A 17,483-nucleotide genomic window follows, 5' to 3' on the forward strand; every position below is an offset into this window, starting at 1 on the left:
CGATCACGGTGAAGAAGGCAGCACCACCCCTGGCTAGAGCAACTCCTCAGCAAAAGCTAAGTGTCCTTTTACTCTCTTCCTCACTCAGCATCTCCTGCAAAGCAGCTGGACTCCGGCGCCGAGTGATTCCCTGGCACTCCTGGACAGCCAACTGCCACCACACCTCCTACAAAGCCTATTCACAGAGTTCTCACAGGAAATCCCACCCACCCCTACGGCCACCCCAGTGCCAGCCGGTTCTGGACACTGAGTTCAGCAGGTCACTGCTTCGTGCCGTGCAGGCGGGATGCCCATGTGCTGTAGCAGGCTAAGAGCTGAGCCTGACTTCATCCACAAAATCTTTGCGAGAAAGTTGCCCACCGAGCCCTGACTGTGCAGAATATCCTTCTCTTTTCTGCCATTTCCATCCCCCCAGCTGCTCCTTGCAGCAGTCCCCCGAGAAAGCTGTGCTTCCATGGCTGACTGAGGCTTGAAAGGATGTCCATCTTCTTTTTAGTGGTCAGCAAAAATACTGCAGTGCACTAGCGAGTTCCTGTAGGCATCCTATATTATGTGGTAGAAAACCCAAACCGAGAAGACCTTGTGCACTCCACAAGTCCCTCTCCAACAGCATCATGTTGGGCCCGGTGCAAACTGGATGGTGACACTGGGAATGTTTTGAGAAGTGTCCAGAGATCCAGTGGGGTAGAAAGGGTCAACATGATTTACAATGGTGTATTTCAATAATTAATTTCAATGCTCCAGTGTCAGAGACATGCCCTGTTTTCACCATACCCCCTCTGGCATGGCTAACCCATGGCTCAGCTCCTGCAGCATTCAATTCCCACCTCTGGGATCTGTCGGACGGGCACAGTGCGGCTGGCACAGGATGAGGGGCAGTGAAGAAAACAGCCCTTCAGCCAGTGAAGTGCCCTCACCTTCCCCCCTGCCTCCAGCCCCGGGCGTGCGGCACTGCGGCAGCCTGTGCACTGGCTGGCTCTGCCACCACTGCGCCCTGCACCTCCAGCACCAGCCTCAGACAACTCCCTGACACATCAAATTCCTTTTCCAGGTTCCCACAGGCTCCCGGCTCCTGCAACTACGTCCTCACGCCGGCCCTACTGCTGCTGACAGCGCAGGCAGCCCTCGGTACGCACCACTGCCGTGCCCCCAACCGGCACGGAGCAGGCGCGTGGCACTGCCAGGTGGGCATGGAGCACATGCATGGCACTGCTGGGAAGGCACAGAGCACACGTGTGCCACCACTGGGCGGGCATGGAACAGACGCGTGGCACCGATGGACAGACTGGGACCACATGCATGGCACCGACGGACAGACTGGGAGCACACACGTGGCACTGCTGGGCGGGCGTGAAGCACATGCGTGGCACCGATGGACAGACCAGGAGCACACACGTGGCACCGATGGACAGACTGGGGCCACATGCATGGCATTGATGGGACAGACCAGGAGCACACGCGTGGCACTGCCGGGTGGGCACAGAGCACATACATGGCACTGATGGAGAGGGACCACATGCGTGGCACCCATGGACAAGCCGGGAGCACACACGTGGCACCACCAGAAACACGGCACATGCGTGTGGCTGCCGGGGAGGCACAGAGCCACAGCTGCCGACCGGGACGGGCGGCCCCATCTCGCCCCCCCGGGCCAGCTGTGACCGCCCACCACCAGAGACCCCTCGGAGACAGAGGAGCGGGACCGTGGCCCGAGGCCTCCCCCCCCCCCCCCGCCGCAGTGGCGGGGTTCGGTCATGCCGCGGGACAGCTGCCCGGCCGCAGCCCCCCGCCGCCACCGCCGCCGGGGTGCAGGGAAGATGCTCTCCCGGCTCCTGCCCAGGGAACAGGCGCGGAGGGCGGGGGCGGCTGCGGGGGAACGGAGCGAGGCACCGGGGTCCGGGGTCCGGCCTTTGTCTCCCGCTCCGGGTCTGGCAGGATCGCGGCTGCCCCGGGGCCGGGCTCGGGGCGGGGTGCGGCTCTCCCGGTCCGGCGGGACAAGCCCCAACCGCTACGGGCAGCCCCGGTCGAGGGCGCTGCGGGGCGATCCCGGCCCTCCCGGCTCCGTCCCGCTCGTTCCAGGCCGTTCCGGAGGGTGGCGGACCCCGGCCGCTACCGCTGCCCCCGCGGCTCCTCCCCGGCTCTGCGGCGGCTCGGCAGGTGCCCGCCTCCGCCCCCGCCGGCCCGTCCCGCCGCACACGTGCGCCCGCGCCCCGCCGGCCCTTTGTTTGGGACCGGCACCTGGACCCGCGGCCCCCGACACCCCCCCCCCCCGGCTCGGCCGTCCCCCCCCCCCCTTCCCGCTCCCCGTCCGGGCCGGGGAGCGGGGAGGGGGGGGGGGGGCGGCCGAGCCGGGGGAGCGCATCCCACCGGCGGCGCTGCGGGGAGCGGTGGGCGGCCGGCGCGGAGCACGAGGGCCGGGCGCGGGGGGAGCGACGGCCCCGGGGCGGGACGGCCGGGGGAGGGGGGGGGGGGCCGGCGGCGGCGGCGGCGCGGCCGCTCTAACAGGTGGGATCCCGCTGAGAGGAGGAGGCGGCCGGAGGGGGGCGGAGGAGGCAGGGACGGGCGGGCGGGCGGGCGGAGGGAGGGAGGGGGACGAGCCGGAGCCGCCTGTGATCCTGTGACAGGAGCGGCTGCTGCTGCTGCTGGCGCCGCCGGTGCCTCCCTCCGCCCGGCTCGCCGGGTCGCTGTCCGAGCCCCGGCGCCCCCCCCCCGCCGCGGCCACCCCCCCCCCCCCCCCCCACTCCCCGCTCCATCCCGGCCGTCGCCCCCGCAGCCCGTCCCGGGCCGCGCCGCGCCAGCGCCGGCCGGGCTCGCCGCGCCGCCCCGGCTGCCCCTCCGCCCGCTCCGGGACAGGGCGCGGGGCCGGGCGCCGCCGCCGCCGCCGCCGCTGCCGCCGCCGCCGCCGCCGCCGCCGCCGGCCGGGCGATGCCGAAGCCGCCGCTGCTGCTGCGGGGGAGCCGCCCCGGGGACAGCGAGCTGGGGCGGCAGTTCCGGGACTGGTGCCTGCGCACCTACGGGGACTCGGCCAAAACCAAGACGGTGACCCGGAGCAAGTACCAGCGCATCGCCGAGGTGCTGCAGGGGGGATCCGGCTCCGGCGGCGGCTCCGGCGGGGGGGAGAAAGGCAAGTTCCAGTTCTGGGTCCGGTCCAAGGGCTTCCGCCTGGGAAACGGCACCAGGGAGGCGACGAAGATGGGTCAAGTGGTGGTATATGTGCCGGTGAAAACGGGAACGGTTAGTGCGCTCCGTGCCCCGGGGGCTCTCTGTCTGTCTGTCTGCCTGCCTGTCCGTGTCTGTCTGTCCTCCCCGGGGGTGCGGGCGGGGGGGGGTGGGGGTGGGTTTGCCCGGGGCGGGGGCGGGCACCCCCGGGGCCCCTGTCCCCGCCACCGCCACCGCCGCGCCGGCCCTGTCCCGTCAGCACCGGGCGGCCCAGCCCCGCCGCGCCGCCGGCCGCCGGGAGCGCGCATGCCCCATGCGGGGCGCGACGCGGGGCCCGGCCGCTCCCGCAGCCCCCGCCGCTCCCGGGGCACCCGCCGCGCCCCCGCCGCCCCGACCCGCCCGGGATGCGGATGGGGAGAGGCGCCCGCCCGGAGCCTCGCACCTTCCGCCGCCCCCCCCTCCCCGTCCCCGTCCCATCCGGTGCGGCCGCCGTCCCCGGGCGCTGCCGGCGCGGGGGGGGGGGGGGGGGGGGGGGCGGCGGTGCCCCGCGCCCGCCGTCGTGCACCTGCCCCCGCGGGGGGGCCGCGCCGCCGCCCGGTGCGGACCCCGCCGCCCCCCCGCCCCGTCCGATCACGTTCGCCCGGCATTTCCCATCCGCCCCACGGCCGGGAACAGGTCTGCAGTCAAGGGCAGAGAGCGGCGAGGAGGGGGCGCCGGCACCCCCCGCCCCCGCCGCCGCCGCGCCCTGCCCGCCCGGCCGCCGCGGCGAGCGGAGCGGAGCGAGCCCGGCCCGCTGCGGCTCGCCCGGCCCCAGCGTCCCGCGCGCCCGCCCCGGCGCGGCCGCTGCAGCCGGTGCCCCGGGGGGTGCGGGCAGCGGCAGAGCCCGGATTAGGGCAGCCCCCCCCCCCCCCCCCCGCGCCTGCCCGCGGGCCGCCGTCCCGGGAAACTCCCCCGCCGGAGCCTCATTGTTCGGCGCCCCGCCGGGCCGGCGGCGCGGGGCGCACCGGCCGCCTCCCTCCCTCCTCGCCTGCTGCCTGCCTGCCTGCCTGCTGCCTGCCTGCCTGCTGCCTGCCTCCCCGCCCCGCCGCCGCCCGGGGCTGCCCCGCCGCCCCATTGTTCCCGTCCCGAGCGCGCCCCGTTCCCCGGCGCGGAGGGAAACGCGCAACTTTCGCGGCCCCCGGCCCTGCGCGCAGGGTGCGCCCGGCGCGGCGGCGCTCCCCCGGCCCCGCTGCCCCCGCTGCCCGGGGGGGGACGGCCCGCCGCCCCGCCGGGGACGGCTCCGGGCCAGCGGGCACAGAAGGGCTCCGGGAGGGATTTTTCCCCCCCCTCCCCGTCCTTCCCCTCCTCTCCCCGCTGCTGCTGCTGCTGCTGCCGCTGCTCTAAAGGGTGCAGTGTTTTCTGTGCACACACAGACTCCAGCATTGATGTGGCTGGAGGATGCTTCCATTGAGGGCAGCCCATCTGTGGCAAATGCTTCTAAACGCACTATTTACCTCCCATCTGGTCTGCCTTATTATTGGGGGGAGGGGGAAGGGTCATTATTTCTCCCTTTCCCTTCGTGGTGCTCAGAGGCGCCTTTCTTTCTCCCCTTGCAGCCCCCCTCCCCCATGCCATGCCCCAAAAAAATTCTTTGCAATTTTTTTTGAGACCTCTTTGCGGCCCTCCTCTCCCGCTTCCCCCCCCGCCACCAAAGAGACCCTGCCGAGGGCGGATTAGGAGCGGTACCCCCTTCCGCAGATATAGCACTTCCCCCGGGTCCTCTCCATCTAGCCGGCGACTCTATCCCAGATCTTCCAAATGCTGCAGAGTCATGGTACCCCAGAGAGGCCGAGCCAGACTCCCTCGACCCTGCTGCTAGCTAGACGCCCCCTCCCCTTTGTCCGTGAGGGAGTCCCCAGGGTCAGCAGCTCAACGAGGCCGGCGCAAGCCCGCGTATTCCCAAAGGGCTTCTGCACAGATGAAGTTTCAGCAAGGAGCGTGTCTAGGCCCCCGCATCTTCCGTGGCAGAGTCCCTGCAGGCTACAGATAGGAGATACACCCAGGCTCCCGTAAACCAACAAACAAAAAGCAGGCATGCCCCCGGGGGACAACTGAATTTTCCGAGGGGCAATACCGCTTATTTCCCAGAGCCTGCCGGACGTTAGGGCTGGGAGCGCTTTACAGAGCCACTGGCTGTAGGGAAGACCAGTCATTGTGCTCCCCAAAATCCTCCGGCTCTGGGTCTGTAGAAGTTGTTGCCTCCTGGCCCCTCTGACCTGGCCCTCCCCAGCCCCGCCGTGCCCCTCTCTGCCGGGAATCCCGTGGACCATTTCAGACGGATGCAGTTGCTGCGTTTCGGTTTTGCCTGAAGTGGCTCTCAAATTTAGAGATAACTTGACAGGGATTTTCTTCAGGTCCTGATAATTCAGTACTCTCCTCGTCCTTGGAGGTTTGGGCTGGGTTTGTGGGTTTATTTCATTTCTCTCATGCATGCAGTCAAATAATTCATGAAGCTGATACGAGCCTTTTGCTCGACAGTAAAGCGTGTATTCTGGTTTAATGCCTGTTCAGCTGCTTTTCCCAAATACTTCTGGAGCGGCGTTTTGGTTGCTTTCTCCTGGCTGTGCTCCTCAGCAACCTGATACGGCTCGTCCTGTCTGCTCGTCCTTCTCTGAGCACATCTGCCGGAGAAGCACCGTGCTCAGGACTGTGCCACGGCTGAAGAGAGGCGAAACACACACAGCCCGGGTGCAGCGGAGGGGGAGGCGGGGGGGGTGTGTGCACACCGCTGTGCTGTATCTGCAGGTCGCTACAGGAAATCTGAGGTACCAGGAGTGAAAGCTAGAAGAGAGGTGGTAAAGAGCGCGTAGAGGGCAGCAGTGGGGATGAGATCTTTCCTTCCCCTGACAGGGCTGGGGCCACTCCTCCTCTGGAAAAAAAAAAAAAAAATCCCAACCCCAAAAAATAATAACCCCCCAGCAGCAATTCGGTAGAGCTGTTCCTTCTGGCTTACACATCCTGAGCTGGTTTGTGTATTTTCTGCGCATCTGTAGCGAAAACATAATTAACATGTGGTTATTATTTTCTCTCCTGAGTAACTTTCCCTTGCCCTCCTCCAGGCCTCTCATCAGAACAGGCCTAATCAGATTTGGGTGGCTTGAGAGCTGGGACTGTGCACTGAGAAGGGGGCATCTGCCTTAGGTGGTGGTCAGAGCAGATGGTGGTCTTCTCAAAGAATGCACTGGGAATAGGAACAGCAGTGCCGACGGATGTCTGGCATAGAGACTGTGCAGATTTCTTTTTCCCAGATGAACATCCCAAAGATGCTGGACATTTAACACACACACACAATTAAAAAAACCCTACACAGATAAACACGCGAGGTTTAGCAGTGTAGGACATCGTTGTCTGACAGCCCTATTCACGTACGGGCTGGATGCTGCATCCTTCAGGTCAGGGAGTTGAAAAAAAACACGTTTAGACTGTACTGAGGAGGAGGAGGGTATCTTTGTGTGCTACTGCAGCACAGACAATGGCTACAGCCCAAAGTGCCCAGATCTGCCCTTCCTTCATGTGGCTAATGCGTGCTAAGGTGTAAAACACCTTGTTATCTGTGGACTGGACCGAACCCCGGTACTGGATGCGCAGCGCTCTCCCTTCTCCCCAGATTTGCTAAGAACTGTGGGAGAATTTGTTCATGACAAGGTGCTAAGATGCAGTTCATTATAATCTCGTGTCCCTCTTGTCCTAAGCGTTTAGCATCATTTAGACAGTCTTTCTCATACAGATGTAGAGTGAGATGGAGACAGGGCGCAGGGAAACAGGCAGTGCTTTGGTGACAACCGGCGATGCAGATGGGTTTGGCTGTAGCAGCAGGGTGTGCAGGGGAGGGTTCGCCTCAGACTTGGGTTCGGGCATTAGCTGCGGGAGCAGTTACGCACACTGTAAATCAGTGCTGTACTTCGCTGTGCGTGGTGGGAGCTTGTCACAACTCCGGAGTGGTGGCCAGCCTCGCAGGACAGATTCATCCTGGCAGCCCGTGATGCAGGCTGGAGCACTGTGGGATGAGGCAGGGGAAGCCTGGCGTCAGACCGGCCCTTCGGGGACTGTGCAGGGCTCGGGGATTGGGTAGGCTCCGCAGCGCTGCCCACATTTGATTTTGCTTTCCTGCTCTCTCCCTGTCCCCGGCGGAGCTGACACGAGGTTCTGGGGTTCTTGTAGGCATTACTAAAAGGCTGAGGACATTTGTGCGGGTGGGTTGCTGTTGTTGTAGAAGTACAGTTCACCTGTGCTGGCTCCCCTGGAGCCAGATGTTCAAAATTATTTCACAGTCGTGCCTGGTGAAACTCACCCGAGGAAAGGTACTATACTGGGGGGAGCGCTATAAAGAGAATTGATGAGACCAAAAAGCAAAATGGATGGAGGCCTTTCACCGACAGCAGGAAAAACATCACATGGGACACCGGATAAATCTCACAATACAGCCTATCCCAAATACGTTTTAGCTCCAGAGACAGGGAGCGTTGTGATGTGAAAGCCGCAGTGCCAGGCCTTGGGACAGCACAGCACGGTGGCAGAACGCTTGAGCTGAGAAGCCGGGCATGTCGGAAAGATGCTGCTCCAACAGCTAATAGAGGCTACATTTTTCCTGGTACAAGTACCCTTCAATGCCCATATTCAGTGCCCCAAAAAGCTGCACATCTATAACCTCTAAGAACATTAGTCAACAGAAGGTTTTCACTATGTGAATAACCACTTAGACTTTCTGTGGACTTCAAGTGATAAAAAAAAATAAATCAAGACCATTCAGAAGAGCCTTAGACAAGGCAAATGGGCCTGAGGGTATTATCTGAGAAATTGTCTATTACTTCTATAGCACCAGCCTTACTTAGAGCATACAGAGCCTTCACCTGCCATGAAATAGCCTACCTCTCAGCACGCAGGGCAGCGCTGGCTTTTCCAAGGAGCTGAACCGATGGCAGGTTTACATTTAAATGTGCACTTAGGAGACTGGCACAATGCTGGCCCGGGTGCGTGGTCCCATCCAACCCAGTTGTTGTGGTTTAACCCGGCAGGCAGCTAAACGCCACACAGCCGTTGGCTCACTCCCCCCCGCCCTCAGTGGGATGGGGGAGAGAATCGGAAAAAAACCCATTAAAATTCATGGGTTGAGATAAAGACAGTTTAATAGGACAGAAAAGGAAGGGAAAATAATAATAATAATAGCAATAATGATAAAAGAATATACAAAATAAGTGATGCACAATGCAATTGCTCACCACCCGCCGACCGATGCCCAGCCAGTTCCCAATCAGCGGTCACCCCCCCCAGCCAACTCCCCCCAGTTTATGTACTGAGCATGACGTCCCATGGTATGGAATATCCCTTTGGCCAGTTTGGGGCAGCTGTCCTGGCTGTGCCCCCTCCCAGCTTCTCACTGGCAGGGCAGGAGAGGCTGAAAAGTCCTTGACTAGTGTAAGCACTGCTTAGCAACAACTAAAACATCGGTGTGTTATCAACATTGTTCTCATACTAAATCCAAAACACAGCACTGTACCAGCTACTAGGAAGAAAATTAACTCTATTCCAGCTGAAACCTGGAAGACCTGGAAGTCCTGTAGACCAGGACACTGGTCTACAGAAAATCTCCTACATCAACATCCCTTCCAGATTCAGCTCCAAGTTTGCACAACATGAGTCGCAGTTTTTACTTCTGAAGCTGCTCGTGGTAAGGGTCACAGCAGTGATACCCCGTCCTCTGGGCCTGAAAGCTGGCTTAAGCTCACCAGGCAGCAGCAAAAACCTCCAGTACCTTTGCAAGGTGAATTTAAAGAGCTCTGACAATCTGCAGTTACGCAGACTGGCAGAATGAAGTTCCTCGCCGAGCCGGCAGCAGGAGATCTAGCAGCAGAGCCCATTTCCAGCTCCATGTCCCACCCCTCCGGGACAGCCTGCTGAAGCCGCTTCTAGGGATAAGGGAGGAAACCAGCATCTAATTCAGTCCTTGCTTTTTTTCTGCCAAGACTACAAGCCTGATTATAAGGCAGCCCCACCGTGGCCGTTAGTATTGCGGTATGGCACACGTGGCGCAGCTCCAACGGGAGATACCACCATCCCCAGACAGCCTCAGCCTCGGGGACTGGCTTTGGTCACTGGCGCTCATGAGACCTGGAGTCGCATCAGCAAAGGTCCCGCATCCCACTGCTCCTCCCGGTCCCAGTCCCCTGATCCATGTCTGACTGAACAGTCTCTAAAAGAATAATCTCTCTACCATCTACACTGTACGTCCTACGTGATTCCAGAAACATTGACGGCATTGCTGATCCAAGAGGAACAGCATTTTTCAGATAACTTTCATCCAGAAGTTATCTCCCTCACCCCACAATTGCTTTCAGATTTGTGGTTCTTGGTGGGTATTGCTCTGAAGAAGGTAAAAAAGCAAACAAACAAAGCACAGCTCTGCAAGGCCTTGTTAAAGGAAGCTAAAATGGAAAGGGAAGAAATCCAGGTCTGATGAGGTGCTGTTGTTCTGACCCTTCGGTTACGTCCCGCCTCTGCAAAGGCAGAGGGGTCCAAGCACTCAGGGCCCCGAATTAACGAGGAGCTGAGAGGACTGTCTGTAAGAGCGGTATGTGGGCTGTTCTCTCACCTCTCCTCATGGGCCGTGACTCAGAGGGGCTTGCTCTGACCACGAGCAGGCAGGGGAATTCGGTCGCTGACTAAGGACAGCAGCAGAGCCCCGGAGAGGTGGCCACACTCCTTTCAGTGAGAACTTTCTCAAGAATATCTTTGTCCAAACCATTCTCAGCAATAGTCTCCTGCTAATATAATTTCTTCAGTTTTGTTTTTGCTGTTACGTTAGGCCCGATATGAGCAGTCTATGAACTTAGGCTGTGGACAAACAAATGGCAGGAAAACCACAGAGGCGTGGAGGGGCATCGATGGGGTGTCCATTCACCCGGCCCACGCGGATGCTCTGGCTTCACAAAACCTTGTCTGCATTGCCGTGACAGAGGAATGCATATTCATATATCTTTCTTTAGTGCAAATTAGCAATTACCTTCCCCTGATCTCATATTAGCTGTGCCCACCTCTAAAGAACTACATCAAGATGGGCCAAAGCCACCACTGAGTTTCGGTGTCTGGTTTAATTAGCTGATTGTAGCGAGGGCAGGTACCTGTTGGCCAAAATCATCGTCTTTGTTGGAATGCTGCTGACTCCCACTTTTATGGCTGGTGCCAAAGAGTAGCAATTTATTTGAGGAGAAATAGCTGCAGACTGTATGTGCGTGTATATGGGAGCAGACAGTAAGAGCAGAGGTTTGGCGTAACAGTTTCTTTCCTGCGTGTCTGAGATTAAGGCAGCGGTCATTGAAAGTTAAGCGGAGGCTGGTTGTGTCTTACCAGCGTGGTACAGGGCCTTTTACAGAATGACAGTCAGGAAACCGAGACGCTGTGTGAATAGTTTCCCTCTGTCCTTGCTTTGCTTCGGCTCGGCAGCCCAGAAGGATGCGTCCCCCTTCCGACACACAGGCAGAGGCAATGCTAGCGGCTCAGATGGACCCGTTCCTCACCGAGAGGGAGGGGGGTTGTTCTGGGGAAGACGGGGTAACTCAGTCTCTGTGGCTCAGAGTTTGGGCTTTCCAGTTGCCAGATATGGTGATGGGTTTCTGTAATGGGAGCCTCTGGGCTAAAAATGAATTCAGACTCATCAGGCACCCCCCCCAAAAAAAGGAGAATAACGTTTGGGACTCCTTTCTTTGCTTGCATTTGAAGGAGGGATCTCAAAGCAGACCCTGAGTCATCCACTCCTCCACGCTGTCGAGACATCCAAAACCTTCAGGGTTTTGGTGCTACGAGTACCACCCGCGCTGGTGCCCAGTTACTGACAGGGTGTTCCGGTTTGCAGTCTCACAGCGCTGGGACAAGCAGCCGGCCCAGGGGAGCTGGTCCCCTGGGGACGCTTTCGGGTTTGTCACTCCCATCACCAGTTTGGATGCTGGTCGTGCGGCTCCCCGAGCCGAGACCAGGCGCCTCTGCCGGGCTGGGAGGAGGCCTGCCTGCTCCCGCTTACCTGCATCGGGCGTTTTGATCCAGCAGAAAGCCCTTGAGCTGGTGACAAAGGTCTGGATGTGGGCTGGAAAGTACAGTCCTGTCTCTTAGCAACTGGTTCCTACCTCTGAGCTCTTGGAGCCGTGTGTGGGACAGAGAGCATCAGTCACGCTCCTGCTGCAGCAGCAATGCGCCGAGGAGGGGATGGGGGATCAGGCCGGCTCCAGCCACCGCCAAGACGCTTAAAGAAGCTCAGGCATTTCTAACACAAGCAGTCATCTGTGAGTCCTAATCAAAGCTTCGGTTTAATTGCTTTCCTCGTGCCCTTCTCTGCACGGCGAACGGAGCGCCGATTGGCTGGCTGCGGAGGCTGCCTGCCAGCTACCTCGAGAGGCTGCTCCGCACTGCCCCGGCTTTTTTGGTCACAGGGGTGGGGACCAGGGAGGGAGGAGGGAGAGGGAGGACACGGCCCATGTATTTCTAGAAAAATTAGATGTCATAGGGTCCTTCCCTGAACTCCTCTGCACTGCACTTGGGAATCCCCCGTTCCCTCTTACGGACATTTGCATTGCTATTTTCTCTCTCGGTGCTCGGTTCTGCTGTTTCACCCACATGTTTCCTCCTCCTAACCAAAAGCAACTCCTCTCTGGTGAGCGTTTCTCAGAGGCTCCCTTGCCAAGCACTGCTTCATAAACATTTTCACAAATCCTCCGCTTTGTCCTCCTAATTAACCATCCAATTGGCCCCCAATGGAGCCTTCACCTCTCCTGTGAAGATCCTGCTTGCACAGATTATAACCTGTCAGCTGCCAATTTATTCCTCACGCAGAGGGCAGGTTATATTAATTGTCTGTCTTCCCTGCCCCGTTTGGTTTGCCCTCCCTTTCTCCTGTTCCCAGTAGTATCCCTGTTTGACGACACAGACTCACAGAAAACCAAGGGGACCCAGATGTGAGGCCGCTCCGTATGACCCATGTGTCCAACCTGCGGTGATGTGGCAGTTAGACTAGATGTGATGGGATGTTGCTGGCCTGTGTCAGACCTGGGAGAGGGGTCTCTGTGGATGGATTATCATGACAGAGCGTTAAAGAACATACTTGACTTCTGCTCCCCTCACGTGTAGTCTCAGTCAAGAGCTGAAAAAAATCCACTTGGTCGTCCCAGGTTAACGGGGAATCCTTTCTGGGCATTATTTACAAGTCAGAGCTCGGATTTTGGAGGGTTGGAGGTCCACCTTGTGTTGTTACGTTGGAAACATCCAGAATACAGAGGGGGTTTACCTGAATGCAGGGAGAGACCTAACAGATTTCCATCAACGTCTCTCCCCCATGCCCCCCCAATTCCCTGTATAGGACCCCCCACCCTTGCAGAGCCGCGTGTACAGCCCGGAATAAATGCGCACGGTGACAACGGTAGGCGCCTGCTCTCACCGAGGGTAGCTGCCGTGTGTTTTGCTGGGTTCCCGTGTTGGGAAAGGGGGTGATGGGGTCCGGCACGACCGTCATGGTTCAGCACCGTCCGCATTTAAGGCACAGTGTTCTTGAACCCAGCGCGCGCTCACGGGGAGCAGCAGCAAGTGACGTGGTGGTGCTCGGGTGTAAAGCGGGAGTTCGTCATTTCCAGTCTCCGGCACCAGGGACGGGCTGTGCTGAAGCCACCGCGGCACGACACAGCTCAAGTCCTGCAGCGCCCTTACCTGGCGAGGAGGCTGGGTTTTGGGAGGGGAGGGTGTGCAGGCGTTTTACCCCCCACGAACGGCTCTGAGCTGTCAGCATTTTCCTAGAGGCACATCTTGCTGTTCCTGTGGGAGTCTCCGGCTGTGGCCCACATACTCTGAATTGCCAAGGAACAGGGAGCTGACACCAGGATGCCATGCATCGAGGGCTCAGCCTCAGCCCGGCCTGACCTTGATTCACTGTAGCATCATTTGTAACTTATTTTACATAATTTTGCTTGCCACTGATGAGCTGAACTGCCACTGCTGCTCTGTGCCTCCTCCTACTTAGTTTCATTTTGACATCACCGTGTCCTCGCTGTAGGTATGATGATGTTGCACGGCTGCCCTGACAATGCTGGGTCTATTCCCAGAAAGAGAGGAGTCACCTTGCTGTGACGGGTAACCTCATCACTTGTTACAATGCCTTGTCCCCCTCCAACTTGAAAGGTTTTGCTTTGGTAGTGATCTTTAATAGATTAGTGCCTCGGTGCTGTGGAGATTGCTCACAGTGATAAGTTACTTCAAGAAAGAGCCAGCGCTAAAGATGTTCTGAGTTTGTGTTACAGCTATATATTTTCAATATTTTTTAGATTTCTAGTTTTATACTTCTTTCAGGATGCTATGGAATATAAACGCTCTTCTAATTATAAATGCAGTCTACCATTTTGCCCCCTTTTTCCCACCCCTGCAGCATGCCCCCCCCAAATCACCTAAAACAAGATCCAAATGACATTAAGCAATTGCTAGTCATCTTTACAGATTTATTAAAAAAAAAAAAACACTCACATTTTAACTCTACCTATTTCAAAATAGTAAAAAATACCGCAACATTATAATAATCCCCAAATAATAATGGCTGTGATACCTTCCCTGTTAGCAAGCCACCGCGCGACACTTCTCCCGCACAGGTCACAGCACGCTGCAGAGCCGAGCAGTGCAATGGTCCCCAGTTGACGGGTGGGAAGACCGCGGCCCTGGGGGAGCAGTTTCCTGGGCAGGTCAGTCGGGTGCTCTGCTCACGAGGTCGCAGCAGCGTTTCTCACCAAAACCAAGAGAAACAGCGCTCCGACGGCGGCTTAGGCTGCACCACGGCACCCAGTATTTTGTTACCCTTGAAACAGCCTGCTCGCCTGCCCTGTAACCCTGCCTGCAGGCAGCACAGTGCAGGCAGGGCAGCGCCGGCTCCCCGCACATTCCTGGCAGGCGGGCACGGGGTCACGTTTATTGGGGAGCGCTGCGCTTACCTCTTCGTGCCAGATCCAGCTGCTCCTCCGGCTTCCCCTGCCGGCACGCAGCCCGGTGCTCGCAGGGAGGCAGCTCTGCTCTCCTGCGCAGTGCAAAATGTCCTCTGCCTCCCAGGCAGAGCAGGCATCCGAGCAAGCCTCTGAGCAAGGCATCCGAGCAAGCCGCTCTGCCTGCCGGACTTCTCCTCCCTCCTCCGGGCAGGCCCGGGATGGAGGGCAGCCCCGTTCCCCGGGGGAGCAGCCATCCACCAGACCCTGCGCCCACCCACCTCCCCTTGGCACCGGCCAGCAAGGCGCCCCGCAGCAAAGCCTGCAGCCCACCCGGGCCCTCTCCGCAGCTGGAGGCAGGGCTGCCATTTCCAGGCTCACCCCTCCCAGGCCGCCGTGTTTTCATTCCCAGGCCTGGGAGCGGGGAGAGGAATAAGCCAAGGTCAGAGCAAAGGCCTGGACCCATCTCGACAACTCAGCTGCGGCTGCTGAAAGAGCAGCTCGCGAGTAAGAGGCGCCTGTCCCCCACTGAAAGACATACACCTCAGCTTTGTTTGCCGTCTAAAAATAATGCGCCCGGCTCCACCTCACAAGGAAGTATTTACTTTGGGAAAAAAAAAGTATTGTGTACAGTTCTGGGTAGAGAAACAATGCGAATGCACCCAGTGCAGGCTGGCGGCCGGGGCCTCGGGCACGCCGGTCCGCCGGCTCCTGGCCTGAGTCAACGCGTAGCTTTGGGAAAATGATTTATTCTTTGTGCCTTGGTTTCCCCTGGAGAAATGAACTCTCCTGGGCTGGAGTGAAGCTCAGCTGATCTGCAGAGCCAGGGCTGTTTTTACTGCAGTAAGTAGGACTGTAGCTGTAAGTGCAGGATGGGGCTTCATGTTTGCTTGGTGGTTCGTGCAAAATGACATAACTGCTTAGCACAGAGGAACATCATCAACATTTCAGCAACCGCTTTTCCCTCATTTTTCAACCAGAAATGATCAGAAAAATTTCCCAGCAAAATACTTCCAGGAGAAAAAAGAGCAAAATCTGTAAGTGAGAGCGTTTCCCATATTCTTCTGATGGGTTCTTTTTATTATGAGCAATACAGCTGATATTGTTCTCAGCCTAGCATTTCCCCAGTGCCTATTTCTAAGGCACGCACTGTGCCCGTGGCATGAGGGACAAGAGGAAGAGGGAAGTTCGAGGAATCTAGCTCTTCTTTCTCCTCGCAGCATTAGCAGAGGGAGCCTGCTGTGGTTTAACATATCCCCCGCAAAAGCTGCTTTCATCCTACACCTAAATACCATGAGGAGTGAACTTCCTAAAGCCCTGGAGAAGTCTAAATATAGAAGCCAATCAAGGGCTGACTTCCCAGAGATGAGAAGTACCAAGAACAGTTTCTTGATCAAAAGTTGTAAGAGTCCATATTGAAATAAAATGTCTGTTTTGGTACTGAAGCCTGTGCAGAAGGAGTAATTGCAGAGGTGGGCTGCGCTCCGTGCGCTTGCCGCTCCGTCTGCCAGTGGTACCCGCGGCGCCGGGCGCGGGAGGCAGCCGGGGAGGCGGTGGGCTGTCCAGGGAGATGGACGCGAGGTATCATCTCTGGAGCACCTGACGGGGATGTCTCTGGCGGCACGGCAGGATTTTTTCCCTTGCTGTATGTCGCAGTTTCTGTCCTCTGTAGGTGCCAACTGCTTTTTCCTGTACACGTCCGCTCCCCGTTACAGCTGATCATTTTTTTCTGAAGAACAGAAATTTCCTTAGAACAAAACACAACTTGTAGAAAATTAGAAAGGCACCTTAAAGAGAAAAGAGCAGCAGAGTGCTCAGGTAAAACACAGACCCAAGTTTGCTAATCTCAGAACAGGTATGTGACGGCAGCTTTGCACATGCAGCAGAAGGAACCACCAAGGGCTTACAGTAAGGGTGAGAGACGGCTGATTGCCGCAGAGATAGCGCTGCCGGGCATGGGCTGGGGAACCTGTGGTCGTGCCGTGGGGTGGCTCGCTCCAGCGCAGGACCGGGGAACCCTGATCCTGACCTGGCTGGGGGACGGCGGCTGTGCCCCGCTGCCGGTGGGCAGCAGGAACGCAGGCAGAGCAAACGACGCTGCCTCTCTCCTGCGTGCAAGGGAGGTGACCTTGAGGGGCAGCTCAATACAGCTGGCCCCAAACCTCCCATTTGGGTGTCCCGGGGATGAGAGTGACAGCGACCCTTCTACAGACAGCAGTGGGAAATTAGAGTGTAACGTGCCCGGCGACTCTGTACTGCAGGCGGGAGATGCTGTGGCTGGGAGATATGGAGACGAGTGCTTTCATGTGGGAAGTGCGAGAAGAGGTGAGGGCAGAGGGTCTGCTCCCCGGCCAGAGAACAGAGTGCAGCCATTATCAGGCAGGGCTCTGCCGGCAGGAAGCGGCTTTTGACTCACAGGAAGCTGAATTCGGCTGGTATCAGCCCCTTGCGTGAAGGCCAGGGCAGCATTTTATCTGCTGTTGAGCACAGCAGATGGGGAAGCAGTCAGCCCTCCCTCCCATCCCACTCCTGCTCCAGCACTCCCTGCCCGATGGCCCTCCCGCGTACCCTCCTCTGAAAAGGGATGCTTCCCTGCGGAGCAGTGAAGCGGGGGCAGCTTCCCGGGCCCCAGGAGAGCTGCCAGCCCTGCTGGAGGAGGCAGAGATTACCCCTGCCAGCCAGTGCCAGGGCAGAGCCAGGACCTTCCAGGCTTTTGAGCCCAGCCCAGGCAGGCACCAGGTCCTCCAGCGGTTGCCCCCACCAGTCGGTCTGAAGAGGAGTTGGGAGCATTCAGGCTTTGGAGAGCTGGCTCCCTGCCTTGCAGCTCAGATTTAATTCCTCCCAGATTCTCCGAAATCAGAGAGTCCGAGGTGGGGAAGGGCTTGCAGGGACGGGGAGCTCTTTGCATGGAGCCTGCTGCTCATCCCTTGGCCTCTCTGTGGAGCTGCCCCGGGCTGGGCCCTGCGGCGCAGGGAAGGGGGAGTCTGGTTTCGCACGGGGCCGTGGCGGTGCGCAGGGGCTCCGGGTGGAGGTCACCGCAGGGCAGCGCAGAGGGGATCAGATGGCAGCTGCCGGCCTTAGACCCGCTGCCCCGCAGAAAACCCAGTTTGCTCGTCAATGCTGTAGTTGTAGCTGCGAATCCCTCCGATGATGACAGTTTTCACACACACACCGGGCAGCTGAGGAATGGCTGCAGGGGCCTGCAGAGACCCAGCGGGTCGCTGGGAGCAGGAAGGAGCCGGCTGGGTGGGGGAGGCTGGCCATGGACGCGTGTGGATGCCGCTGTTGTGTCCTAAGGCAGGGCAGGTCCATGTGGAAGATATGGCAGGGCCGCCATAGGGGGGC

General features: G+C 58.9%; 1 protein-coding gene across 1 annotated transcript in view; it reads left to right on the forward strand.

The window, feature by feature from the left end:
• The first annotated feature begins 2,925 nt into the window (after positions 1–2,925).
• NOL4L (nucleolar protein 4 like) overlaps positions 2,926–17,483 on the forward strand; it is a 65,291-nt gene continuing 50,733 nt past the window's right edge. Inside the window, exon 1 of the mRNA XM_076351724.1 lies at positions 2,926–3,234. Coding sequence (XP_076207839.1) covers positions 2,926–3,234 — 309 coding nt within the window. The remainder of the gene's footprint in view (positions 3,235–17,483) is intronic.

This window comes from Aptenodytes patagonicus, chromosome 14, assembly GCF_965638725.1.
Source record: "Aptenodytes patagonicus chromosome 14, bAptPat1.pri.cur, whole genome shotgun sequence".
NCBI lineage: Eukaryota > Metazoa > Chordata > Aves > Sphenisciformes > Spheniscidae > Aptenodytes > Aptenodytes patagonicus.